The sequence below is a fragment of the Peromyscus leucopus genome, chromosome 1, assembly GCF_004664715.2.
Source record: "Peromyscus leucopus breed LL Stock chromosome 1, UCI_PerLeu_2.1, whole genome shotgun sequence".
NCBI classification, from domain to species: Eukaryota; Metazoa; Chordata; class Mammalia; order Rodentia; family Cricetidae; genus Peromyscus; species Peromyscus leucopus.
In genome coordinates, this window is record NC_051063.1 from 70,953,942 (window position 1) to 70,981,792 (window position 27,851).

Genomic DNA, 27,851 nt, shown 5'->3' on the forward strand with positions numbered 1-27,851 from the left:
GGGTCTTGGTTCTGTCTCTCCCGTTCTGATAGAACTTTGAGCTAAACACTGTTATAGCACCACCACACCTGACCCATAGTGCCCCGTGAGAAAAAGTGTGGTCACATAGTTCATCTCTGGGCCGTGAGAGAAAGTGTTGTAATAGTGGCTGCCAGGGACACTTCTTAGACCACTGAGACCATGGCAGGTATGGGCTAGGATTGGTCCAGTGTAACATCCTCATTCTGCACTCTGATGCTGGAGTCAGATGCTACATCCAGGGACCAGGAGATGACAGCAGCCTCCTGAGTCTGGTCAGCTGGTGACAGGCGGGAAGTAGCCCAGTATCTCAGGACCCAACTTAAGCACATCTGCCATGCTGAGCCAGTACTCAGCTTTGGATGTGGAAATCAACATGCCCTATGTTTAGAGCCTGGTTATTTGGGGGGTCTTATGTTCCAGAATTTATAGAGTCTTGCCCAGGCTGCTGAGCAGAGGTGGGGTGGACATTATGCTGTGCTCTGCAGTGTGGGCAGCAGTGGGGACATCGAGAAACACTGTCGACCACCCTGGGTTGGTCAGTGGGCACTGGTATCCATGGAAGGGCTTGTGACATCATAGCAGTACTGCTCCATCTGGGGCTGTCATAGTGCCCAGCACGGCTGTCTCTCAATCTCTTCTCTCCTTAGCCTGTGGCTTTTGTGGGACAGCAGCAGCAGGACTGTGGTACCTCAGGTGTTACACCCAGGAACCCATGTTGACAGACTTTCAGTACTGGCAGGCGGTAAGGTCTCTTATCACTACTATGGCAACTCTTGTTAGAACCAGAGATGGGATGATTGGAGAAGAAGATGGGAGATGAAGACACAATTTCTTAACCGGTAGGCTAGCTGGAGTCGTCCTCCTGTGGATGTCCACTCACACTGCCGTGTGGAACTGCCAAGAGAATTGGCTGGGTGGCATCCAGCAAAGGAGAAAGACAAGCAGAAAGCAGATCACTGAGAGGGAGAGAGGCAGGTCTATGTCCTGGCCCAGGGATAGAAGCCAGATTTCAGGAGCAGCCTTGGCAGCCTAAGGGTGGCAGGCAGCTCATGATTTCTAGAGGGGACTCATGACCTCACTTTGCCTTCTGGTGCCCTATCATTGATGATGTGACCCTCATGGGAAATAAACTAAGGATACAGAAAAGAGTTTATTTTGGAATAGCATCTGATACATAGTTATGTACAAATGTCATCTCCTTGTGGCTTCTATGCTGCGCCAGGCAGGTGAATGAGCCTAGGAGTGTTGCGTGCGTGCGTGCGTGCGTGCGTGCGAGCGCGTGTGCGTGTGCGTGTGCGTGTGCGTGTGCGTGTGTGTGTGTGTGTGTGTGTGTGTGTGTGTATGTGTGTGTGACATGATTAGATCTGAGCTGGGAAGCAGAGAACACCGTGGAAGGAGATAGTGGCTGCTTTGGTCCTGGAACAGCAGCATGCTGATGTGAACAAGGTCAACTCCAGCTCAGGACTCGATTGTCTGAAAACTAAGAGATTGAAACAGATGGCTGCTATGAGGACCAGGAAGGTGCAAAATGTTTGCCATGTTCCCGGCATCCTCATCCTCACCTCTCGGCTGGGTTCTGAGAGTTCTTCAGCTGGGATCTGGTGGGTGGGACTATGCACATGCTTGGGGAACCTGGTGCAAGGAACAAGTGAAAAGAACACTCCCTCAGGGCTTAGAAGGCTCTGCCCATTGTGACATGGGCTCCCATTCCACGATGGGCATTCTCCACCTCCCTGACTGGGTAGCAATTGCGGAGGTCAGGGACGGGGTGGGAGGCGGTTCAGATGTGTCAAGCTTGTGAGGCTATGGAGAGGTGAGGACTCGGTACATTCAGCTCTTTGGAGAGAATGGCCAAAGGGAAGCGGTTCAACCCATCCTTGGACAAGGCCGGAAGATGGGTAAGGAAGATGGCCTCCCTGCAAGCTTCTTCATGAAATGTGACTGTCATTGAGGGCACAGAACTGAGTTAGATTCCATTCTGCTACCTATGGCAACATGACCTTTGAAGAGTCTCTTTCCTTGGCCTTGGTTTCTTTACCCATTGAATGGAAAGCTCAGCATTCTTTTGAGGACTGAATGAATGCACGTGAATCTGGGGGAGGCAGCCAAAACCTGTGATCCTAGTACTTAGGAGGCTGAGGCAGGGGGATTGAGAGCTTCTAAGATACCCTAAGCTGCCTAATAAGACACAGTCTGAGAAAATAAGACTAAGAAAAGAGGAAGGACAGAGAGAGAGAGAGGAGGGAGGCATGGGGATACAGAAGGGGGAAAGAATGTGGGAATGAAGAGAGAAGGAAGGAGAAAGCAGAATGGAAAGGAGGAAAGAAAGGGAGAGAAGAAAGGAGGAAAAGCAAGAAGGTGGGAGGAAGAAAGGGGGAAAGAGGGGAAATGCTTGGCACAGGGTGGGCCTTTGAGGATGCTCACTGGGCAGAAACTGTTGCCTGCTCAGCAGCTCCCGTTTCCAAACACCTGCCCTCCAGCACTACACCCTCACCATACTGTGAGCTGTCTCTTCCTGGAGCATAAGCTTTCCTCAAATGTCACTTTTCCTCACTGGTGCCCCATCAGTGCCTAGATGAGGATCCAGTGCAGTAAGCATACTCAATACTTGTTGAACAAAATATTCTTAAACTTCCAAGTCCTGTCCAATTTCCATCACCAGACAAAGAAACGGGCAGAGCCTGGGAGTGTGTCCTTGATCAGACCTCCAACTCCCAGGCTCAAGCTATCCTGGCAAGACCCCTGTCTGGTGATATCATGAACAGCCGAGTTGGGCGTGCTGTTGTTCTGGTGTCTTCTAGAAACATTTGCATCTGTCCCCAGTGTGAAGTCTTATCTTCCCAGCCCAGGGACTTCTCATTTGCTCCTTAATGTGGACATTCCATGCACTGTCAGTTTTCCATGACCAATTTCTTCAACTTGTTCACAAAAGGTGAATCCCTGTGTCCTCCTCCACTTTCACAACCAGAGGCAGAATCTGAGAGAAGATTTGTGTTCGAAGCATTTAAGACAATAACATGGGGGAGCAGGGAGATTTGTGGAGGTTTTTTGTTTTTATTTCTTTCTTTATTTTTTGCATGTATATGTGAGTAGTGTATGAGCATGTCCACGTGTGTGGGCAGGTGCTGTGCACACGTGTTTGTGGGGGCCTGAGATTGATGTCAAGCATCCTCCAGAATAACTCTCCCCCTTAGACATTGAGGCAGAGCCTCTCACTTCAATCTGCAGCTGACTGATTGGGTTAGTTAAACAGGCATCTTGCTCTGGAGGTTCCACATCTGCCTCTTGAGTGTGGGAATGACAGGTGAACTGCCACTCCAGCCTGGCTTTTCTGTGGGTGTTGGGGATCTGGTCCTCAAGCTTGCATGGCAAGAGCCTAGATCTTTATTTAATCAGTCATATCTCTAGCTCTCAAACTGAAATTTTTGTTTGTTTTAAAAGAAAAAGGGAAAAGATTTTGGCCAATTTGGGTCTTTAGAATTTACAGCACTGATCACACTTTCTTCAGTATCACCTTAGACTAAGGTAAACAAGTTTTGTCTAGTGTTGACTTTTTAAAGTGTAAAGTAAAATGTACCAAAATTAGAGGGCTGCTGTGGGGCTAACAAGATAATTCATTCAGAAGGGCAAAGGTAGGTAGAATAGCCAATCAACACTTCCTTAACTATAGTGTATCTGTATCTCATATTCATGTATTCATAACACACACACACACACACACACACACACACACACACACACACACACACTGTAAACTTCATTTTAGTCCATTAAGATCAAAAGTAGTATGTGGAATATATAAAATGAAACAGAAAAGTCTAAGTAAAATAAAATTTAATGCCAGCATAAATATGTGTTCGAATAAGAGGCTGAGACTAGGAAAACATTTTAATCTGGGTTCCCTGGGAGCCAAAGTCAAATGGGAAATAGTGTCTGCCACATTTTAATTTTATCCTATTTTATTTTAGTTTACTCATTTTTTGAGACATGGTTTTACTATGTCACCCTGGCTGGCCCGGCCTGGAACTTAGTATATTAACCAGTCTGCTTCAAACTCAGAGACCTGTCTGCCTCACCTGTGTCAGCCACATTGTTATAATGGCCCACGGTGGGAAAAATGTTTCTCACACTAAATAGCTTCCTGTTTCTGTCATCTGAATATCAGTTAGGATTGCATTTGACTGACTAATTCTGACTAATTCTGACTATAGGAATACATAGCACAGATTATATATATATAATCTGTGCTATGTATTAGCATGTGCAAGGCCCTAGGTTTGGGCTTTGGTCACCAGCATGGCAGGGGCAGGACTGATAGTGTCTTAACCAGACACAGATTTGTGTTCCTTCTTAAATAGCAGCAAAGTGCAGAAGCAGGCAGGACTCTGCTTCAGGGAGTTTTCAGAGCCCTGGGTTCTTTCCAGCCTTCTGTTCAACCATATTCATTGCCAAGCTAATCCTCGCCATGTAGTAGTGAGTCTACACTCCAGGCAGGAAAACAAGAAGATCAAGGGACAATAATACAGAAGCTCTCTCTCTTCTTAGGCTACCCCCTTTATCAGGAAAGCAGTACTTTTTCCAGGAGCTTTGCAGGCTCATGGGTTTACATAGCAAATATAGCTGCAAGGGAGTATAGGAAATCAACTACATTGACATTTCAAGTGACGTCAAATTCTGTTATGAGAGACAAAGTGAGAATCTACACACCATGGGTCAACATTTCATGTCATCTTCCAGCCACAAGCCCAGCAGGGCAGACCGATCGATACCCAGGAGTCAGAAAGAGAGGCACTGGTCCATCCACATCCTTAGCTTAACTTGAGCCTCTGGCAAAAGTCCTCCCTGCTGTCAGCACCTAAGAGCGTGAAAAGAATTGTGCTGATCGTGAAGTTTTGGGAAGGAACTTTAGATGAGTTAGGAAAATTAAAGAAGCTGTTGGCTGTGAGTCAGCTGCAGCCCATCTGCGAGGACAGTAATTGTCCCATTAGAGGTGACAGTCATTTTGCAGTTGACCTTGCTGGTTGTAATCTGGCTGTTGCTGGGCAGGAAAGACTTTCTTTTCCTCCGACTTACTTTCATTTTCCTATTTAATATTTCAGCCATTGAGTGATGGAAGGCAGTGAAAATTTCACCACCACCTAGTTAAAAAGCTGTATTTCACGGTTACACTATCTAACAGAAGGGTTTATTCCACAGCTATCATGCTATAGCCATTAAATATATATTTTAAAAGAGTGAAATTAAAATGCCAGAGCCATATTTTTAAACAGTGATTTAGTCCACAGACTTGCAGAATATAAATGAACTCAAGTCAGTTTTCAGTTGATGTGAGCCATCGTCCCGGCTGTCCAAGCAGCCCCCCCCCCACCCCCAACCTGGTCTCATGGCTTTCCCAAGAGAGTTGCAACTTAGCTGGATGGAGGGAACCAGAGAGAGGCTCCACTTGGAGCCCACTTGCACTATTTATACTTACCTTTAAAAGTGATTGTTTCGAGATCAGCAGGTAAAGGCACTTACTACGCAAGCTGACAACCTGGGTTCAATCCCTGGAATCCCATCAAGGGAGAAGACGAGAACCAACTCCACAGAGTTGTTCTCTGACCTCCATGTACATGCACTTTACACGCACATATCGTGCATACACATGCACACGGTAATAATAAGTGAAGGGCCTTAGGAGATAGCTCAGTCAGCAAAGTGTTTGCCCAAGTATGAGGGCCCAAGTTTGTTTCCCTGATCCCATATAAACAAACAATATGACAGCGTCTATTTGTAGCCAAGTGCCGGGGAGGTGGAGACAGGCAGATTCCTAAGACTTACTGGCCAGCTGTCCTTTCCTTATTTGGCAGGCCCTGAGTCCCAGTGAGAAATTCTGCCTCAAAAACCAAGATGACAGCTCCTGAGGAATAACACCCAAGGTTGACCTCTAACCTCAACATGAACATGCACACACATGAACAATAATTGTTTGAACATGCTTTTGAGTTTTAATACAGAAATAATTAGAAATATGTGTAAGTTGGTTGAGAACTTTCTAGTGTCTGTGATGAAGTGAGGAAAGCAAGGCGCACACTAGGGACAATGTGGTCTGCTTTCTGTAAAGTGTATTTGTTCCTTTCACATATAACATATGGGGACTCAGTTAATATTGTTATCCCGGGTGGTGGTGCAGACAATGAGGAGGGAAGGGAAGGCTAACAAAAGGTCTGTGATAAAAAGGCATTCAAAAGCCGGATGGTGGTGGCCCACACTTTTAATTCCAGCACTTGGGAGACAGAGACAGGCGGATCTCTGTGAGTTCAAGGCCAGCCTGGTCTACAGAGTGAGTTTCAGGATAGCCAGGGCTACAAAGAGAAATCCTGTCTTGAAAGGCCAAAAAAAAAAAAAAAAAAAGGATTCATTGTTTAGGGGTGACATCAGTCATCCCACATGGCCACATGTGACTTATAAAATTATGAAGCCTTTTAATTCTTATATTATCTATATGATCCAATGCATGCGAACTACCCACATGTAGAATTGTATGTCTACATCAGGATGTTATGCTAGTCTCCAAAGCACTAAGGGGACGGGGGTGGTGGTGACGATTTGGGGGGAATGTTATCTCCTCTACTTCTTTCGTGGTTCTGAGGATTGAACCCGTGCTAGGCAAAGCACTCTACCACTGAGAATGTCCCCAGCTTTTTTTTTTTTTTTTTTTTTACTTTTTCTTTTGACACAGACTCTCACTGAGTTGCCCAGGCAGGCCTTGACCTGGCAAACTTCCTGTCTCAACCTCTTGTGTCGTGGGTTACATTCTTGCACCACCCGATCTGGCTGTTTCCCTGTGTTTTTCTTCTATTGAGTTTTTGAAGCCAAGCAATGTACATTATGAGTCTCACCAGGAACAATGCATTGAGGCCCCATAGGCAGTTTCATATGCCACGGGGGTGGGGAGGTGGGGGTGGGGGGGTGGGGAGGGTCTGCATGCATAAAAGCCAGTGGGCTTGCCTGGTGGTTTCGGTGTCATTGGTCCTGTTCTTCTCAGCCCACAGGCAGCCACTGAGACGTATCTGGTGGTAGTTCCTTGGTTATACCGTGTTCTTCTAAGTTACCCACTGTTTTGTGTGCACCACTTATTCAGTCACAACAATGGTGCTGGGTTATACATCTGTGAGGTTCAAACTCCAGTGCCAGGAAAGGAGGAGAGTCACGCACGGGAGCCTGGAAGGTTGAAGAGAATTTGGGAAGTTGTAGCCTGATAAGACACACTTCATATACTAGGTAGGGAGCCACTGGCAGACACCCAGGCACGCAGTGGTACACCCTGGCCACATACAGGCAGGTGACACATGAGCCTACAGACAAAAATTCACAGGCAGCTTGGAAAGAGGTGGGCCTTTGACATCAAGGCTACATTTACACAGAACCCACACAAAAATGGCACTCTGCCAGGCATAGTTATATGACATATCACATAACTGTTCATTTTTGGGGTTCCCAGGACATCTAGTATCATTCATTTAGTGCTGACTCACAGTCCTTCAATGCCCAGTGTCAGTCATATTTCAGCTGATTCATACCAGATAACCATATCAGTGCCGTGTTTTCTGAACACAAAACTGACCCTTACGGCCCCTGTTCTCAATGATAACTCCTCCTGTTTCTTCCTTCCATCCACTCTGCCAAGTCCTATGTGTCTTCCAGCTTCTTTATAGCTGGAGAGAATACCTACAATATCGATAGCATTTATAACACAATCACTCTTGCACAGATGTCAATCAAAAGCCACCTGAACACACAGTTGGATCCTAACTTGGAGGAATGGAGAGATAGTTACAAAGTTAGCCGATGTACTTCAAAAGGGAAGAGGGGGATTGGGGAGATGGCTTAGTTGGTAAAGTGTAAGGACATGAGTTTGATCCCCAGAACCCACATGTGAAGCTAGAAATGGTGGCCCATGGTTGCAATCCCAACGGAAGCAGACAGAAGATCTGCCTGTTGACCAGCTAGTCTAGCATGCTTGGCAACTTCCAGGGCTGAGAGTGGACCCAGACCTGAGAACATGGGCTGGCCACTAGGCTCCACATGCCAGGGCTCTCAGAGCACACAGTTATCATCTCCCAGTACCTCCACTCACACTCTCTGCCAGAATGTAGAAACATTTCCAGGTTCCCCGAGAACTTGAATAGGAAAAGTCCCCTGTGGCTTGAAATGTTTGTTTGGAAGGAAAACTTCAAAGTTACAGGGGTTTTTACCATTCCTCCAGCATACCAAAAGTGCCCAAACTGTGTTTTAATCACTTTGCAGAGGAAGCCCGTACTTGGCACACAGATTCAGCTGTGTCTGGTTCTAATCAAGCTGCATGTTATGTTTCCAGTTTCCTCAAATTGGAGTGGTGCAGAAGACACCAGAATCCATCACAAGTGCTACCCTGAAGGAAATCCACTGTCCATACTTGTCTCAGCAGGTGGAGAGGAAGCTGCCGCCAATCTACAAAATCCGAGAGAAGGTTAAGACGAGCATGGGCCCCAATACAGGATCCCAGGGCTCTTCCAAGGACTTGGAAGAGCTCATTTGCCCATTTGTCATACCCAGGTTCCCTGTGATGGACCCAAGTGCTCTGCCTCTAGAGCTGCCTCCTGGTCCAGACAATGATCCGGGGTTTCCCATAGGAACCTTTAGTCATTACCAGCCATGGTCTGCCTCTCTGGTCAGTTCACGAGCAACAGCCCAGCCTCAGTGGCGTGAAGGAGGAAGCAGATTGATTTTAACCTCGATATCAATTGCACTCACTGTGAGCCTCAGCCCAGCCTCAGGACTTCTAGGATCTGGTCAGGTCTCCAGGATTTGGTTTCTGCCATCCTTATTCATCAGATAAGAGGCTGGCTCCCACACTGTCAAAAGTCCTTGCCAGCCTTTGGTTCTGTGCATCTATGCACTTTTGCATCCTTACCTCCAAAGACATTTTTGAAAGAGCATTTTTCTGATTTCAGAGATTCGGCAATAGGGAGCCCCGCACTTGTGCCCACCTGCCTCCTCCTGCGCTGCTCGCTCCACGCTGGTGATGGACCTCATTAGCCTTACTGAAAGGTCCCTTTGTCCCATCCCTCTTCTGTGCCCATCACTGTGCCCCAGTCTGAGGTCACCCCGCAGTTCTGACATGTGCCTTTCCATCTCTCTCCTCATTCTTCTCCAGCAAGCAGCGAGCAAAAGCAGCTTCCCCTTTTCTATGCATGACAATCGCCACAGTTTTGAGAACTCTGGATACTATTTTGACGCCGTGAGTACCCTTTGCAAACTTGTAGGGCCTGAGGTATAACTCAGTTGTAGAGCTCTTGCCTAGCATGTGGGGGGACCCAGGGGCCCATAGCCAGCTCAGCAAGCAGGCAACTGGTAGAATAAGGAGGGGTGATGGGTCTCTTGATTTCTAAGGTGCACAGATTATGGAGAGACATGTGTTCCTTAAAACTGGAACAAAGTCAGAACAGCTTGGAGTCGTCAACAAGGTTCACGAAAGGTCACGCAACAGAAGCCCCCTCTTGAAGCTCTCAGGGCCGGTGGAGTTTTTCAAGCCTACACAAGCCTTCTGCCTCCAGTCACAAACAGGCCGTGCTTACAAAGTGTCCTCCCTCGGAACTGTCCCTTGTGAGAGTCCTCGAGTTATCCCAGCGGTGGCAAGTCCCCTGCCACTGGAGAGCTGAAGGTCTGACAGTACTTGTTAGCAGCTTAGCATAGCACTGGGTAGAGAAATATAACAAGCCGCAAGCAGAGTTTTCAAACTTCTAGCAGTGACAGGAAAATTTAAAGACCAGGTAAAATTTAATAAAACAGACAGAATACTTAAAAAGTTTCAACTTTATGATACTATGAAAGTAACAGATTTGGTAAAACTTCAAACTTAGACTTTTACCCTTTTCTTGGGTTGTTGCGGGGTATAAAGTATTTTGTATCTTTGTTTCTTGTGAGGCTCTGTCATTGGCGTTAGGTCCCAGCTCCCAGCTAACCACCCAAGATACCACTAGACAAATTTAGTGTTCTACAGTGTAATGTGTTGCCAATCTAGGTCACGTGGGCCAGATGTATCTTGTTTCTTTTTTAAAAAATGAATTACATTTTTTATTGTTTGGGAATTTCATGCATGTATGTAATGTGTTTTAATCTAACCTACCCCTGTCCCGTCCCCTCCAATTTCTCTTCTATCCCTGTGGCCACTTTTTGTCCTCTCAACTTCATGTGCCCTGTTTTAAACCCACAAAGGCCATGCCAGATGCATTTTCAACTTAAAATATTTCAGCTTCCATTGGGTTTATTGGACCATAAGTCCAAGGGCATTTGCATATTTTATTTGACCCAATATTTCCTCCAGATTGTCAATTCAACATGTAATAGAGCAATTCACATAAAATTATGTTTTAACAAATTCTTAAGTGTTAAAACAATTTAATTTTTTAACATTTACTGTGTGTGTGTTGCTAAATGTATGTTTGTGTGTGTGTGTGTGTGTGTGTGTGTATATGTGTTTTGTGTGTGTGTGTGTGTGTGGAGGTCAGAAGACAACTTGCAGGAGTTGGTTCTCTCCTTCCACCATGTAGGCTCTGGGGATGCAACTTTCAGTCTTGAGGCTCAATGGCAAGAACCCTGACCTGCTGAGGCATCTCATTGGCCCCATAACAATTATTAATCAGTTATTTACATCTCCCTTTTCAAACTAAATCCTGAAAAACCTGATTTACATGTTACTAATCTCAGTTTAAACTGCTCACGTTCAAGCACTCAGTAACTAGCGGCCAGTAGCTACTATACTGGACATCACAGGTGAGTGTATCTTAGGCAGAAGAATGTGTCAGGTGAGCTTCAGGAACACTTACCAAACTTGAAAACCCACGTGACAAAGGTGCTGTTAGCAACATCCTTTGTTTATGAAGTCTTTACTACACACCACTGTTTCATATTATCCTGCTTAAGCCCCGTAGACTCCTATGGGCTAATTACTCTTATCCTTGATAGGGGAATGAGCAAACTGAGAAGGACTGAGATGAAACATCATGCCCAGAGAAATCTTCCCCTCCACACAACCTTGTTCCAAGTAAACATGAGTGGCTTAACCTAAAAACCTATTTTTCCTTTGAATACAGAGTCAGAATTTCCACCTTGCCCTCTCCAAGTAGAGTGCTTAATGTTTTCTTTATAATAAAATGTTTATTTTATTTTACTCTATGCGTATGAGTGTTTTGCCTGCATGAATGTCTGGGCACCATATCACCACATGCATACCTGGTGCCCATGGAGGTCAGCAGGAGACATTTGAGCCCACTAGGTTTTCTAGTGGCTGTACCCAACAGGACTGCATAAGAGGTTGATTGGACCACAGGCCTGGGTACCAGGTATTTGTAAAGGTCTAACTAGCAAGGGGGAGGTCTTTTGCTCCACCCCTTGGCATTGTTATAAATAGCCCTTTGGACTAAAGCTCTGGGCCCATTTGGATAAGGATCCAGGCGTAGCTGAGTCTATTCTGTGTTTTCTCTCTGCTTCTTAACTCTCTAAGTCTCTTATTCCTCATCCCTCAAGAGTTCCTGAGGTAAGTAAGTGTGGGGGCTGGTCTGCCACAGTCAGATCCTCTAGAACTGGAATTATAAATGCCAGCCACCATGTGGATGCTGGGATCAAACCCAGGTCCTCTGCAATAGCAACACGTGCTCTAAACTACTGAGCCATCTCTCCAACCCCACCTAATACGCTTTCTAAATGGCCACAATAACATATGTCCATTGAAAAAGTCAAATAAGTGATGGTGAGATGAGTCAGTGGGTGCTTGTTGCCAACCTGAAGACCTGAATTTGATCTGTGGGACCCACATGGTGGAAAAGGATAACAAATTTTCACAAGTTGTCCTCTGACCTACACACACACACACACACACACACACACACACACACACACACACAAATATTTTTGAAAGTCAACCCAGATTTATGTAAAATTACAAATAGTATTTGCATCCCTGTTTCTCTTTTCAACTCTTTACCCTGATGATTAACTGCTGATCGGGGTCTAGTGGGCAGATCCACCGGAGTGTGTATCTTGTTAATGACACATGCAGGCTTGGACCCACGCACCTTGGCAGAGTGATGAGAGCTTTCAGGAAGGTTCCGGAGGTTTCCCAGCGTGTTCTGTGTTCTATAATAGCTTACATAACTTTAACATTGGATTTTCAGTTTATGGTGGTTTGATAGAACTTGCCCACAGGACCCAGGACAGGCCCGGTAGCTGAGTGGAGTAGTTTGTACAGGAGGTCCTGGCTAAATAATTTGGTTTATGAAACTGCTTAGGTTTGGGTTTGATACACTTTTAAGAACAAGCTTTTTGCATTTTACCTTGACTACTAGTCTGTCTATTCAAACTTCCTGCTATTACATAGAGTTTAATGATGTGTTTCCCTAAAATTTAACTCACCCATTTCAAATTTAATGGTAATGTCAATCAAAGCACCCATACTTTTCTATTCTTTAAAATATTCTTCAGTTGACAGTTGAATTCAAATACTTGTCATTTTTGTTAATGAGATGATTGAAACTATGAATATTCTCTAGTTCTGGCTATACCAAGAAGATATTATTATTCAGACCTAACCAATAATTCTAATACTTTTCTTGGAGAAATCTGCACGTTATCATTTTTATATCCAGAGGGTAGTACCTTGTTAATACACTTCTTAAACATTTACACTTGTAGGTAACTATTAGGAAAGTATCAGAAGTCAGAATGAGAAAATAAATGAACAAATAACATTTAGGCAAACACATCATTAAAACCTGTGTTAATCAGACCTAATTTGTCTGATTAGTATTTGCCTCCAAATAATCTTTATTTAATTTTTAATTTCTCCTTTAATAGAGTTGTTTGGAAGATTCCTTGAATTTCTAATGTGGCCAGAATTTGTTAGGTTATGTATTTGTTGTTAATATCTAATTTTGGTGTTACATTAAGTTTTATGGAGGACACTCTGTGATTTTGACTTTTTGAGTCATAGAGATTATTTTTGCATGTGATTAATTTTAAAGTGCATCATTAGTGATTAAAAAGATTATATAGCCCCTCATTTAATTACAAAGTTATTAGCTGAGGACTGTTAATTATGTTATGAAGTATTTCTTACTTTGTCTTGGTTTGTCAATTTTCGCTTCTAAAAGTTACTCTTAAATTTCAACACTTTTTGGTTTTTCTTTTAAAATTTAGTATCAGGTCTTGTTGCATAAAAATAATAATAAGTCTCTGTGTCATTATTTGGGAGCTGACTGGTGGGACAGAGAAAGATGCCACAGCCTTACATGTTTCTTTTAGTCATGGATCCTTTATTGCATGTGTTGCACTACAAAGTGTAGTTCCTTTCTCTTTATGAATTAAAAATATTTTTACTAATTCTTTGAGCATTTCATATACACATATGGTGTATTTTGATAGTATTCACCCCATTCTTTCCCCTAACTTTCCCAGACCCACCTCCCAGCTCCCCACACCTTCCCAACTTTTTTTGTTGTTTTTAAATAACCCACCAAGGCCTGTATACTCATGGCTGTGGGAGCATCCACCGGAGCCTTTCGCCTCCCATGACCATACCCTTAAAGAAGACAGACCCTCTCTCCCAGAAGCCACCACCTCTTTATAACTCCTCAGCTAGGGGTGGGGGCTACTGAGAGCCTCCCTAGTCCATGCTAGGCTGTTGACTAGCTTGATCTTGTCCAGATCTTAGGCAGGCAGTCACAACAGCTGTGGGTTCATAGGTGCAACAGTCCTGTCAGGTTCAGGGTGAGTTTCACTCTGGTCCTCCCTGACCTCTGGCTCTTACAATCTTTCTGCTCTCTCCTCTACAACTGTCCTGAGTCTTGGTGGGAGAGGGGGTTACATAGATATCCCATTTGCGTCTTCATGAAGCTTAGTCATTTTGCTTTGGGTTTATCTTCCATTATGAACAGAGTGTACCCCAGAGTCATTGTTTCTCCATCTAAGAATTTAAGCCGTTCACATTGTTATGACAGTTGTGTGTTTTTGGTTTTACACCTGCCGCTCACTTTCTGTCTCTTATCTATCGTGTTCTTGCTGACTCTTTTTGTTCTCTCTCCCCACAATGCTCTACCAGTTGGATTTACTTGCTTGTCCTGACTTCTGCTGACTTTTTACTAATAGTTATCCTCAAGTACAAGTGTTTAAAATATGTACTAACAAGGCACTACGCTCTGGATACAAAATGAACACCTGCAGACTTCCCCAAGGATAAAGAGCCCCTTCTGAGGATCCTCCCTCTGTTCTTTCTTCCCTGGGACTGGTAGGGTGGTGGCCTTGGCTGGCTTCTCTCAGTCTCTGGACGAGCCCTGAAGCTCAGCCACTGGTCCTGATTGCTCCAGTCTGACTAAAACTTCTCTCCAGTTTACCCTCTCGCCTCTCTTCCTCCCTTCCCTCCTCCTTTCCCTTTCCATGTCCAAGCACTTCCTGCTAGGTCCTTCTTGTTCCTTCCTCTTAATTTTCCAATATATTTCATGGCCACGTGTTTTGCAAGTATTTTGACTTCTATTGCTGGCCACTTTCCTTGAAGCTCTTCCCTATATTGTTTTTTCCTTTTTATTTCTTTTTCATTTTGTTGGAGTATCCTCAAATAACTTTTCCAAAAGATGCAATGTGCCTAGCATCTTCTCTTTGTCTCCCCAAAGTCTCTATCCCCCTTTCTTCCCTGTTCTACCTCACAGGCTGGTCTGCACAGGCTGTATTTCAGGAGCCATTGCACTGCCCCTGGGCGGTTCCTCACACTGTGTCTCCAGTATGTAAATGCAGTCATCCTGGGTATCTGTGGGGATTACTTCTGGGATCCCCTATTGATACCAAAATCATCGGATGTTTGTCTCTTATAGACAATGCATAACATTCCCATATTACCCATGTTACCCATACATATCCTCTAAACTGCTTACCACGTATTGTAAATGCTGTGCAAATAGTTTTAATATTATCTAGGGAATTATGGTAAAGAAAAAGTCTATACATGTTCAGTTCAGATATAATTAAAGTATTTCTGGTACACACACACACACACACACACACACACACACACACACACACACACATTTTCCATCCCCGATTAGTTGGATTTGAAGGTGGTTGAAGTAGGGAGGCAGATGCCAGCTGTGGTACTTTGTAGATTCTCTTTCATCCTGATTCAAGCATCCTATCAGGCCCTGTTGCCACCTGGATGATGGGTGGGCCCTTGTGAGCAGTCAGCCTCATTTTATTGGTGCAGGGTCTGTGAAACCTGGTGTCTATCTCTTTTCAGTCCTTTGTGCCAACATTCATTTTCTTTCTTAGTTTCCACCCCATTGTGATGAATCAAATGTTTAATTCTGAATACATGGCGATTCTCAGGTTCACATGTAAGGTGCCAACTGCTAACAAGCAAGCCTGTGGGCAGAGACCAGAGATCTTGCTCCCTTTGGGAGATGCCAAAAGGGTAGGAAAAGAATTCAATCTGCTGCCTCCTCAGAGGTAGTCGGGAGTGGTGCTTCCCTGGGAATTGAGGGTTCTTAGCAGGTTATAGATATATGGCTGGGGTCCCTCTGGTTTCACCTTCCTTGTCTCTAAAAGTCCAGTCTCCTTTGTCACAAGGGAAAAACAGAACAGCAATAAAGCACTGCCAGGATGGTGCTGACTTTTGAGAGTCAACAGGTTGGCTTTCATAATGGTTGTCTTATGAAACAAATGGTTGTCATTGAAATCCTCAGAACTGTGTGACCTTGTGCATCTTTCCCCTAATCTTGTCCCTCCTCCCTAGGGCTTGGGACGCAAGAAGATCTCCCCAGATAAAAGGCAACACATTTCTAGAAATTTCAATCTCTGGGCCTGTGACTTCATCCCATCGCATTTTGATGGCCTTTCAAATAACCAAACATCCTATGTACATAAGGAAGCCAGGGTAATCGCAACTTTCCGACGCTTCCCTAGATGTTATGATGAAAAATGGAGTGCCTTCAAGTTTATTAACGAACAAAACTATGCAGAGTTTTTGAAAAAACAGAAAGAACAGCCAAATGAGGAGTTTTCTGTTGACACAGAGGCCGACTCTCCACAGGAGCCCTAATCCTTTCAGAAGATTCTTGATGAGCTTTGTGATGTCATCTCATCAGGCATTCATAAAGTACGTCTCTGACCCAACCCTTCTGTGATTTTCATAAGGCTAAAGATATTCAAGTTCTTACAGAGTTGTATGAAGCTGTACACATGTGTAAATAAACTGTTAAGGTTGTCACATTTACCTTTGGGGGAGTTGAAAAATGATGTACTTCATAGACGATTAAATTTTCATTCTGAAATTCCAAACAATGCAGAGGAGGCAAAAACGTGCCCTCCATTCTGTTTCAGCTCCGACCCTTGTCCTGTCACTAAAAGTCATTCAACTGCTTGTTTCAATGCATGTGCATTCGGATATATACATACAGCTACAAAAAAGCCTGAGCGGATGCTATGTCTCACAATATGTAATGTTTCATAGCTCAGTTTTGCTATCTAGCCCTGTACCTTGGCTTTCTTCCAACATCAGTAATACATTGCTTGTTTTTTTTTTTGTTTTTGTTTTTGTTTTTTTTTTTTTTTAAAAAAAACTAGCTGGTGGGCTAGAGAGATGACTTAGTGGTTAAGAATGTGTACCGTTCTTGCAAAGGAAACTCGTTTGAGTCTCAGAATTCACACTGTGCAACTCAGACTGCCTTAACTCTAGCTCTGGGGGACTCTCATGAACTCTGGCCTCCACAGGCACCTGTACTCACAAGCACTGCCCCCTCCACACATAAGAATAATAAAGTGAATCTTTAAAAAGGTTTTAGAAAGAATTAGCTATGCTTCATCTCCAGGTGTGGATGTTCACTATGTTTCTAGAAATAATTTTCTTTTCAGTAGGCAATTGGACTGTTAGTAACTTTTGGAGTCATTCTCCGGGAACCGTAGTCTCAGAGAGCATGCTCCGGGATATGTTAGACCAGCCTCTTTGGGTGCATGCTTGTATGTACCTCCGGAGCAGATAATGAAAGCTTAACTTATTGGTGTGGAATTGGATGGGATGCACAATCCAATATCATGGCCAAGCTGCCTTGGAAAGACTGGGACCCATTAATCCCCTGCCAATTGTTGAGTTTGCAGTTTTCTTCCTTCCCATTTTCTTTTGGGTATTTATAGATGGAAAGGTAATAATAATTTTGCTTCTGTTTTCCCTTGTCTTCCTTACACATGTATGTGTGTGTTCATGTTAATTTAAATGTGTGTGAGCAGTTGTGTGTGTGTGTGTGTGTGTGTGTGTGTGTGCGCGCGCGCGCGCGCGCGCACGCACACACACACACAGACCAGAGGTTGACCCTTTCATCTTGTTTATTGAGTCAGGATCTCTAAATCAAACCCAGTGCTCCCCTATATGGCCAGTCTCTCTAGCCTCTTTCCCCTGCCTCCACCTTTGGGGACTGGAATTACAGCTGCACCCCCCACCCCCACTCCCAACATTCACACAGGGATCCCCACACTGGCAGGCCAAGAGTCTTAACCAATAGGTGTCTCCCTAACCTTAGTTTCTTCATTTATACCAAAATGTTCTTGTTTATGAGGCAATATTTTTCTTATTTGTAACTTCAGAACAAGACTCACATAAAAAGTGATCTCTATTGCCTACTTGATAGGAATTTCCTCAAATGTAGATGGTAATTGGTGGGAAGATTGCCAACTTTATACTGTGGTGTGTCTCCCCATTCATTCAAACCTTTAAAAAATTCTGAAATGCCCTACCCATGCTGGACTGTTCTTGTGCAGGTATCAGACACACAGTCACAGCCATTGTGAGTTCATATGTGCTCTTGCTCTGTCCTGTTCTGAAAAGACTGCTTCACTGCAGCCATTCACTCATCCTTTGGCTCTTATAGTCTTCCCACCTCTTTTTTGATGATGACCTCTGATGCTGTGTGTGTGTGTGTGTGTGTGTGTGTGTGTGTGTGTGTGTGTGATAGAGATGTTCCATTAGAGATCAGTACTCCATAGTATTTTACTGGCTCTCTGTATTAATCATCATCTACTGCAAAAAAAAAAAAAGTTTCTCCAATGAAGGTTGAGAGGTGCACTTATCTATGTAGATAAGAACTTAGGGGTGAGTTTATTGTGTCCATTTAGTAGAATAGTAGTAGTAGGCTCTTCTATAGGGCCTATGACCTAATGAGTCATGGGTTTTTCCTAGTCAACAGTACCAGGCCTGAACTCCATCTTACGGAGTGGACTTTAAGTCCTCCCAGTATGTGACTGGTTACTTCCATAACATTTGCACCACTATTACACCATCTAACTTACCTTGCCAGCCATTATTGTAGCTCGAAGGGTTCACAGCTGGGTAAGACTGATGGCTACTTTCCTCTTTCAGTAGCATTCGTAGCACCTTTGGTACCATAAAAGTCAGCCAGTAGGGATAAAGCTTCCAGGTGGGTACCAGCTTGAGTTTTTTGTCCTCTGACTCCATTAAGAGGTATCTTTAGCAATAAGGTCTGACTTTCAGGTTCTAGAGGATAACTAAGAGCAATTGCAATATCCTGTGCTGTTTGGGGTTCTCTGGTACCCCATGACCAACACCTGATACTGGGATTTTTATTTGATAGCCTATGGTGTCTAGGAGAAAGATTGCTCCCTGTTATAGAGTAATTCCATTTAAACTCCGTGTGTGTGTGTGTGTGTGTGTGTGTGTGTGTGTGTGTGAAGAAAATTTTACAGTAACAGGTTTCCATGTGGCATTTTCAAAGGTCTTTAGTCTTAGTTCTCTCCACACACCCCGTCCTGTATCCTGTCTTTCCATCCCCCACCCCAGGTAGTCCTTCATGCTCTACTATCCCCCAGACCCCTTCATACCACCTGTGGTCTGTCCCACCTCCCTTGAAATTCCTCCATGGCCCCATAGCAACCATGTACAAGAGACAGCGTGCCATGTTTATCTTTCTAGATCTGGGTTTTGGTGGTAATTTTTAATATTTTTTAAAGTTGCTCTTTTAGATTAGCTACGACTAGGAAGAAGTTAATGATTCCCATATATAAATCTTGTATTTGTTCCCCAGCTGGACTTCTAATAAAATCATCTAAAGAAATAAAAAGTGAGTTCTAGTAATTTTCCATTTGCTTCTCCCTTCTTTTTCTGTGTAAACAATTCCATCTTTTGTGAAAGCAGTAACTTGGTATCATTTTTGACACATTCTTTGGGTAGGCCTAGATACACTTTTATTTATTTATTTTTTTATTTATTTATTTATTTTTTTTTGGTTTTTTTGAGACAGGGTTTCTCTGTGTAGCTTTGCGCCTTTCCTGGAGCTCACTTGGTAGCCCAGGCTGGCCTCGAACTCACAGAGATCCGCCTGCCTCTGCCTCCCAAGTGCTGGGATTAAAGGTGTGCGCCACCACGCCCGGCTTAATTTTTTTTTTTTTTTTTTTTTTGTTTCTTGTTTTTCAAGACAGGGTTTCTCTGTGTAGTTTTGGTGCCTGTCTGGATCTCACTCTGTAGACCAGGCTGGCCTCGAACTCACAGAGATCCGCCTGGCTCTGCCTCCTGAGTGCTGGGATTAAAGGCGTGTGCCACCACCGCCCTAGATACACTTTTAGCATTAGCATTGATAATAATTTTATTTCTAAGTTTATAGTGGCTGCTTCAAAAATGGAACCAGAATCCCAACTTCTATTGTAGGTTTTATATAGTTAAATTTTATATTTATCTAATTGAGCATAACCTCTGATAGTCTTATTTAGTTTTCTTTCCCTCTAAAGCAGTTTTTTTAAGTACAAGCATGTTGAATTTTTTTTTTTTTTTTAGGAAATAAGAATAAATAGTAACAACAATCACAATGTCCCTCTGTAGTCCCTATTTTCCTTCCAGGGCTGGCTCTACACTGTCCTAGTGTCCCTTCCCCAGGTGGTATATGTACAGATTCTGTCACACATCCTTTCTCTGTCAACAATACCGTAATAGACACCACCCACTCTTTTTTCTCTCCTATAAATATACATATAGTTCAAAGTCATTTATTAGTATTTACTCTTTCTTTGTGTGTGCATGTGTGTACGTAGCCCCAGAAGTTGATACCAGTCTTCCTTGATCACGCTCCACTTTATTTACCAAGACAGTTTCTCTCTCTGGTTTTTACATATGGATGAATGCTGCCTGATACTAACTTTAATGTCTGATGTTTTGTTATTTCCCTCCCCTCACTGTCCTTCTCAGGTACAGCACACACTTTTGTTTTTTTTATGTTCATGGCTTTTGAGGGACAGTGTGAGCTGTGTGCATGTTCTCACACTAACTATATGGGGTGGGGGGGCTATCGCCAGAGACAGGATAGTGGCTCTGGGTGTGGCTACTAGCTGGGAGAAAGAGCTCCCAGTTTATCTACTTAGACCTTCTTGAGACATTGCTTTGACCTCCAATCCAACTACCTACTTCTCAGTTCATCCACCTCAACAATGAGCTTGATTCATTTTCGTGCTTAGCAGAGAGAATGATGGGGACCAGACATGGCAGAGGAAGTCTATAAGTAATCCCAAATGCCCTTGCTCCAACCTCTCCCCAAATTCCCTACATCCATGCCAGCACCAGAGGAACCCAAGGGCACACATTTGTAGCAGACCTGACTTGGGCTCTGTCTGTCTTCTTTGCCTTAGAAAACCAGACACTTTTGTCAGGGAAGTAATCTAAACATAAATATGCTGGGAAACAAACACAGACAGTGAGATTAAGTTCCAGCTGTGTGTTGCCTCCCAGTGGCTTCTTGTCTGAGGAACCCTCTGTCTGTTGGAACTGGAGATCGGTATGTGTCAGAGGGGTGTTAGATATGTCCTCATCAGGTCCCAGAGACATTCTCCTTGAAGTCAACAGGCTTGAAAAGAAGAGAAAAATAAGGAACTTTCTTAATGTGTGGGTCAGTGTAATTGAAGGCTACACCTTGGCAGCCGCCTACACACTGTCTCCCATACTGCAGGAAAAGCAGGCTATGGATATTTCATGTTCACAAGACAGAATCTTACAAACGGGCTCAAAGAAACAGAAGGACTAGCAGACCCTTTTTATGCATCATAAATGGGTAACATGGTAGTATCCTCTCCTGTTTCTCTGTTGAGGGTACCTTGCAGGCACACTCTCTGGTTCCTAGTTTCAAGAAGGCTCTCTGGTTTGTTGCAGTTCATTGAATAGGACACGGTGGTGACACCAGAGCTTCTTTTGAAGTCTAGTCCTGCTTCTAGGGCTCATTTGATATAGTCATTGGAAGCTTGAAAATCTTGGGCTTACACTATATTTAACTCCCAAGTTCATGTCCAACATCCACACCCATACATGTGGGTGCATGTGCACACACACACACACACACACACACACACACACACACACATTACTAAAATGTGTTCAGAACCAAACCTGCAATTTCATGGAGATTAATGAAGTGTGTGTGTGTGTGGGGGGGGTATGTTTATCATCATGGAAGCACTCCTGAACTAGTCTTTCTTCAATTACTTGTCTCCTGTGTAAAACAAATTACATCATCTAATTACCCACAATTCTTAATGCTGTGAACCAAGAACAAGGGGACACTTGACTATAATGGAGAGTGGAACTGAGGACTCCAAAACACAGTAAACTTCATGCAAATAAAAATCTTCCATAAATTGGTACCTTGCTAGTGAGTTGCTGTCACTGGCTCTTGGTTTTAGTGGGTCATTTTGAATGGAGGAGTAATCAAGAAGTCAGTTACAGAAACCCCAACTTTCTAATCAATTTCATGCAGGTGTTTATAGATTTCTTCCACCTTAATGAATTGGCCTTGGACTTGTGCCATGCTAGAAATCTCTTAGGCACTAAGAGAGCACTGGATGGCTCAGCAGCCCCATTCTTGAGGGATGCTGCCTGGCTCTTGTTCTAGAACAATACCAGGAAGCTCCCTTCACTTCCTGTGCATGTAGCAGGTATATGCATGACTAATGAGTCTTAGATATGCAAAAATAGGGTTTGGAGATCCTTGGGCAGCACAGATAAAGGGACAGAGTGGCAGTTTTCTGTAAGGAATGCTCTTAAGTGCTGTCTACTTTTGAACAGAGGCAAATAATCCTCTGTGGTTCATTTTGACATTTATGATTAGGTTATAAAGTTATTTTGTGTGACTTCTTTTTTAGTATACATGTGTCTGTGTGTGGTGCATGTATATGTTCAGGTAGGTATGAGCACTTGGGTGAGAATGCATGTGGAGGCCAGAATCAATCAGGCCAACGGTTCACTTTCGGTGTCTTTCTCCATGGCCCTCCACCTTATGTTTTAAGACAGAGTTCTGCATGGAAGAAGCAGCAGTTCACTGTTTTGGCTAGGCTGCTTGGCCAATGAGCTCTAGGGATCCATTGTCTTTGCCTGACCCCCTCAGTACTGGTGTTTCAGATGAGCCCACCATACCCCGTTCTTTTTTTTAAATGTACGTATGGGGGATTTAAACTCAGGTCCTCATGTTTCTGCACCAGGCTACCCCAGCTCCTGCTTAGTGATTTCTTATGTAGAGCATCTTGGGACTGCCTTTGGCCAAAACAACTCTTCTGTGTGGCCTTGTTCTGTCTCTCCTACTAAGACTGATATGACAATGCTTTAGGAGCAAGCTTCACATATAGGTTAACCCTAATCACAGCTCCAGAGTGTTAAATGTGTCACCACTGCCTCAAGGGTCAGGAGGAATAGACATTCTCCCAATTCAACTTTTTTCTTCCCACCTACATAATGGGTCCATATTGAGGACTCCTAGGGAGAGAGATGGATGTAGGGGAAGAATCGTAAGCTAAAAATAGACTTCCCATATGTTCTGCTGAGTTCAGGGAAGGATCTGTGCTGTTATGGTAACACCCTAAGAACATCATATAACAGGCAAGAATAATCAATTTTTTCCTTTGAGCTCTTGGAGACTGCCCATCATCTTTGTTTGGAGCATGACAGTGGGAGCCAAGGGCTTGGAAAGACCCCGTTTAGCTCTGCTGTGAGCTTGGAGGCTTGGAGGTCCTTCCCAGCTCTGCCTTTCTCTGGCTGAAACAGACCCACTCTTCACAAACACATGGGGTAGTCGCTGAGCTCATCCTGGTGCTGGTTGAGGATAGAAAGTGCTGGGTAAGTGTGAAATGCGGAGTTGTGCCTTCACAAGAAGCCATCAAAACAAATGAAAACATCTTGTTTAACACCCAGTATTTCAGCAAACATGTTCCCAACACACCAAAAGAATCCCCCCAAAATATTAAACAACAAATCAGCCCCCTGCCAGAGCCTGACTCACCAAATAAACGTAACAGCGAGAACGAACTCACAGCCTTCACCATGCCTGTCTGAGAGCGTTGAATTAACTGCAGCATGTAACTTCTGCAGAGGAACAGGAATTACCTCATTGTTCTGTCTCCTAATCAAAGTCAAACAGATCCGAAAGTTCCCAAGTCAGGTAGGACAGGCACAAAAGTGGGGATCCTGTCCTTGTCCCTTCTCCTTTTCAAGCTCAAATAGGTGCCAGCCGAACAAAGGGCCATCACCTCTGCTTCCCACAGGCACCCGTCTGACTGCACCAGCATCATCCACCATGGACAATCCTGCTTCCTGAGGCGAAGAGCAACTCTTCATCACTCACATTGATGATGACTATGGCAGAAACAACAACCTTCCCTGAGGGAGAATACAGTTACTCCTTTGGCTGCAAAAGAGACCACCATTGTGTAATATTTACAGTCTTCTGTGGCTAGAACCTTTTTCTGAGATTCCATTACTGGCATCAGCTGGAAGTGGAGTACCCAACCCTCCAAATATTGGTGAGATTCCAAAAAGAGCAGCAAGAAGTCCCCAATGTAATCCCACAAGAGACACATTCTTGTTTCTCTAAGCACTAGCAGGCCATGGTGGTAAAGGTCTGTGATTATAGCACTCGGAGGTTAGGAATTCAGTGTCATCCTTGGGTACATAGCAAGTTTGAGGCTAGCCTGGGCTACATGAGACCCACTCTGTCTTAAAACAAACAAAACCCCAAACAGAATAGTTTACATCACCAAGTATCTGGAAACTTCTCAATCTTTTAAGGAAGAATTTGGCTTTGCTGGAGAGTATCAATTGAGTGTTGGGTATCCTTGAGCCATTAAAATGGTCCAGGTAAAAGCAGGTGCTGTTTGCAGCTGAGTAGGAGTTGACTTAAAGCGTATTTTCTAACATAGTATTGCTTCCTCCCACTCACTAGGGCACTAGGCATCCTCCCAAACGCCCTGTGCCCTTCGAGATCCACTATATGTAGCCCTACCACACATATAAATGCTCACATGTTTAACCATTTGGTGACTACGGAAAAATTATTTTTATTTAAAATTTTTTTCATGCAATATATTTTGATCATATTTCCCCTCCCCCAACTCCTCCAGATCTGTCCCACCTTCCTACCTAACTTCATGTTTTCTCTCCAAAAAAACAGGAAAAACATCAAAAATAAACAAAAAAAGAAATCAAAACAGACAAATTTTTAAAAATGACATAGTCAATAAGGCAAAAAAAAAAAAAAAGCCCAAACTAAATAGAAAGCAAGCGCGCGCACGCACGCACGCACGCACGCACGCGCACACACACACACACACACACACACACACACATTAGAAAAAAGAAGGAACAGAAAACATTGAGTCCTTTTCTGTTGGCCTGGGGCATGGGCCCTGCTTTGGAGTGTGGTTGATATACCCAGGGACACTCCGTTGGAGAAAACTGATTTTCCCTTTCCCAGCAGATATCAACTGAAATAGCTTCTTCATTAGGGATGGGGCTGGTAACTGCTTTTTGAGCCTTTACTGGGATTTAGCACTGCTCTGGCCTCTGCACGACAAAGGTGAGCAACAACAAACATCATCCTTGCTTTGCATCCAGACCAGATGACCTGTCAAGGAGATGTATCTGCCCCTAGAAAGAGCTGAGATTTGAAGCTAAGGATGCCTCATCAGTGTGGATCGGGCAAGGATGCTTTGAAAGGTCATAATTATAATTTTATTAAGCTGTGATCAGGGAGAGAAGATAAATGTCATAGCAATGTGTTTAATATTGGATACATATTATATTACAGGATGATTATGAATTTGTGTTTCTAGTGTATATTCAAATTTTGATATGTATGAGGGAGAAGGCTGAGTTTAATTTTTTATCTGCAGGATAAGGAATTGATTTTATTTCTTTCTCTGCTAATTAAAGGAAAATTAGAAAAACAAGCTACTTACTAAAGCACTAAATACATTTTGATTACTTATGGATATAAGCAGTTGTGCTGGCTTCATTTATTTATTTACTGAAAGCTTAATGATAGGTAAAATGAAGAATTAATAGTGTAATAGAGAGGGATAATGGAATTATTCAGCAGACAGAATGAGGTTTACTGTTTTCCCACCTTACAGCCAGGAACACAGTGTTTGGTCTTGGCTGAACCTAGTTAGGGTATGTCCCCTACTTGAATGGAACAAACCGCAGGGAAACTGGAGGGGCCAGGCAGGGGCAGTGGTGAGGGTTCAGGTGAGTTCAGTTTATGCACCTGAAGGAGGCTGAGGGAGGTCTGGCGCACAGCTGGGGGTGGTGGTTGCAACGGTTAATCTTCATTGTCTTCTCGATGGTTTAGAATCACCATGGAGACACATTTCTGGGTGTGTCTTTGAGGGGGTTTCCAGACACCCTGAATGGGGGTGGCACCCTCTTATGTCCTTTGGGGCCTCTGGACTGAAGAGAAAGGAGAAAGAGAGCTAAATATCATCTCTCTTCTTCTTGCTGAGGATGCTGTGTGACCAGCTGTCCACATTCAAACCGTGGCAGCATGGGAGGCTGGGACAAGATAGGAGAGATGTGAAGAGGGGGCAGGGAGATGGCAGAGGCCCTCGGCGATGATGTTTTGTTGTAAGGGGGTAGAAGGTGCATCGGGTGGACCCAGGACCAGGCTGGAGGAGACCCAGCAGCAGCAGGTCTGGACACTTTGCTGTCCCAAGTGTATATGCACAGTAGAGGGGCTAAGACCTATGAGGCCAACTGTTCTTCAAGCTTCCCAAGGATCCCAGGTAGCATCCATTAGTGCCTGGGTCCCCCTAGACCAGCCTAGGTAAGATTCTGGAGGTGGAGATGCCTCCGCTTTTACATAAAGCTCGCCAGGTGGCTCCAAGGCCAGCCAGGACTGGTAGGAAAACAAAATCCAAAAGAATTGAAATCAGGATCTCAAATCTCGTCTGCAGCATTAGAAGTATGGAGGCCACCTGGACAGCAGCTGAATAGGTAGAGGTGACAGCCGAATAGGTAGAGGTGACAGCCCACAGAGACAGACCACACTGTGCAGCTTCAGAGAGGAAGGAACTGTGGTGACACACAGCAGCCTGCGGGGACTCTGAGGACATGTGCTAAGTGAAATAAGGCATACCCAGAAAGGTAGATGCTTCCAAGTATTGAAAATAGCCATATTTTCATATGCCAAAGGCTAGGCTAGTGGTTACCATGGATTGGGGAGTTAGTCATCAACAGGCCAGAAATTTGGGTTAAGCGAGAATAAGCTCCAGAGATGCTTTGTGTAACATGGTGCCTGTAGCCAATGATGCTGCACACCATACACTTAGGATTTAAGAGGAAAGATCCCATAGTAAGTGCCAGAGCTTTGTAGACACTAGAGTAGGTGAAAGGGATGAGTAGGAGGGAGGAGGTGAGAGGAGAGGGGCAGATATGATGGGTCACAATATGCACAGCACTTACAGAACCAGATTGCAGGGTTTAGAAAAGTCATATGTGTGAACTGGTTTGGAAATTCCATGTAGACACCAAAACTGAATATAGATTGGCCATTCTATCAGTGAATATAGTATAATCAACACTCAGAAGAGTCTCAGGAGTTCAGGCTACAGGGAGAATCTCCTAGTCGGGAAACGACTTGTGCATGACATGGATGCTGGTTGGGATGCCCAGAAAACAGGATGAAGAGAAAGAGCAGGCAGGTCCAGGAAATGCGGGGACATCAAGACAGTACCACGTTCTCAGGCCTGGAGACTCTGTACTGCTGTACACCACTTGCCTTGTCACAGAGGACGACTGAAAGAGCATTCTAGAATGTATGCACGTGGGACTGTGATAGAGGCTGCTTGCTTTAAGCTCACTGCTTGAGAAGTAAAGCTCTGATCCCCAGCCTTTTTACCCACCATCTTTGTGATGGTGAACAAGTTCCTTCCAAGTCTTGGTTATTTATAGGACTTACCTGTTAGGACGAAGTGTTATATGAGAAAATGCATGTGGAATGTTTTCTAAAGCACTAGATGCAGGCTTTAAGTTCCTAGTGTGCATGAAGCTTAATCCCTCGCAGTCAGTACAAGACAAAAACTGACGATAATCAAGAGGTCTGGGCTGGGGAGATGACTCAGTTGGTATTTGCTCTGCAAACCAAAGGACCTAATTTGATGCCCACAACCTACATTTAAAAAATCCAGCAATGGTGTACACGTGGAGTCTTAGCTCTGGGGAGGCAAAGGCAGGTGAGTCCCGGGAGATTGCTGGCTATTTAGCCTAGTCTAACCAGCAAGCTCCAGGCCAATGGGAGACTCTGCCTCCAAAGAAGGTGGACAGCATTTGAGTAACAGCACTTGAGGTTGTCCCCTGGCCTACACACTAGTGCATGTGCATGTATACACATATACACTTCAGCGAAGCCTCAGGCTGATCTCTCAATGACTCTTGATAGGTAGAACAATGGGATGGTGCACACTGGTCAAGACTCTTTGCTGTTAAGTTTTCCACAATTAGGTCCCGATATTCCTAT

The 27,851-nt window shown here is 44.1% G+C and overlaps 1 protein-coding gene across 2 annotated transcripts; it reads left to right on the forward strand.

Annotated features, from left to right (window-relative positions):
* Positions 1 to 621: 621 nt before the first annotated feature.
* On the forward strand, positions 622 to 16,365 carry Tex36 (testis expressed 36). Of its 2 annotated transcripts, none has more exons than XM_028871970.2 (4): positions 622 to 763; positions 8,381 to 8,512; positions 9,200 to 9,283; positions 15,821 to 16,365. In XM_028871970.2, the coding sequence occupies exons 1-4, from the start codon at positions 734 to 736 to the stop codon at positions 16,124 to 16,126; spliced, it is 552 nt and encodes a 183-aa protein (XP_028727803.1). In that variant the 5' UTR covers positions 622 to 733; the 3' UTR covers positions 16,127 to 16,365. The 2 variants fall into 2 exon arrangements, with proteins under 2 accessions (XP_028727803.1, XP_028727793.1); XM_028871960.2 differs by lacking the exon at positions 622 to 763 and adding an exon at positions 1,730 to 1,919.
* Positions 16,366 to 27,851: the final 11,486 nt, after the last annotated feature.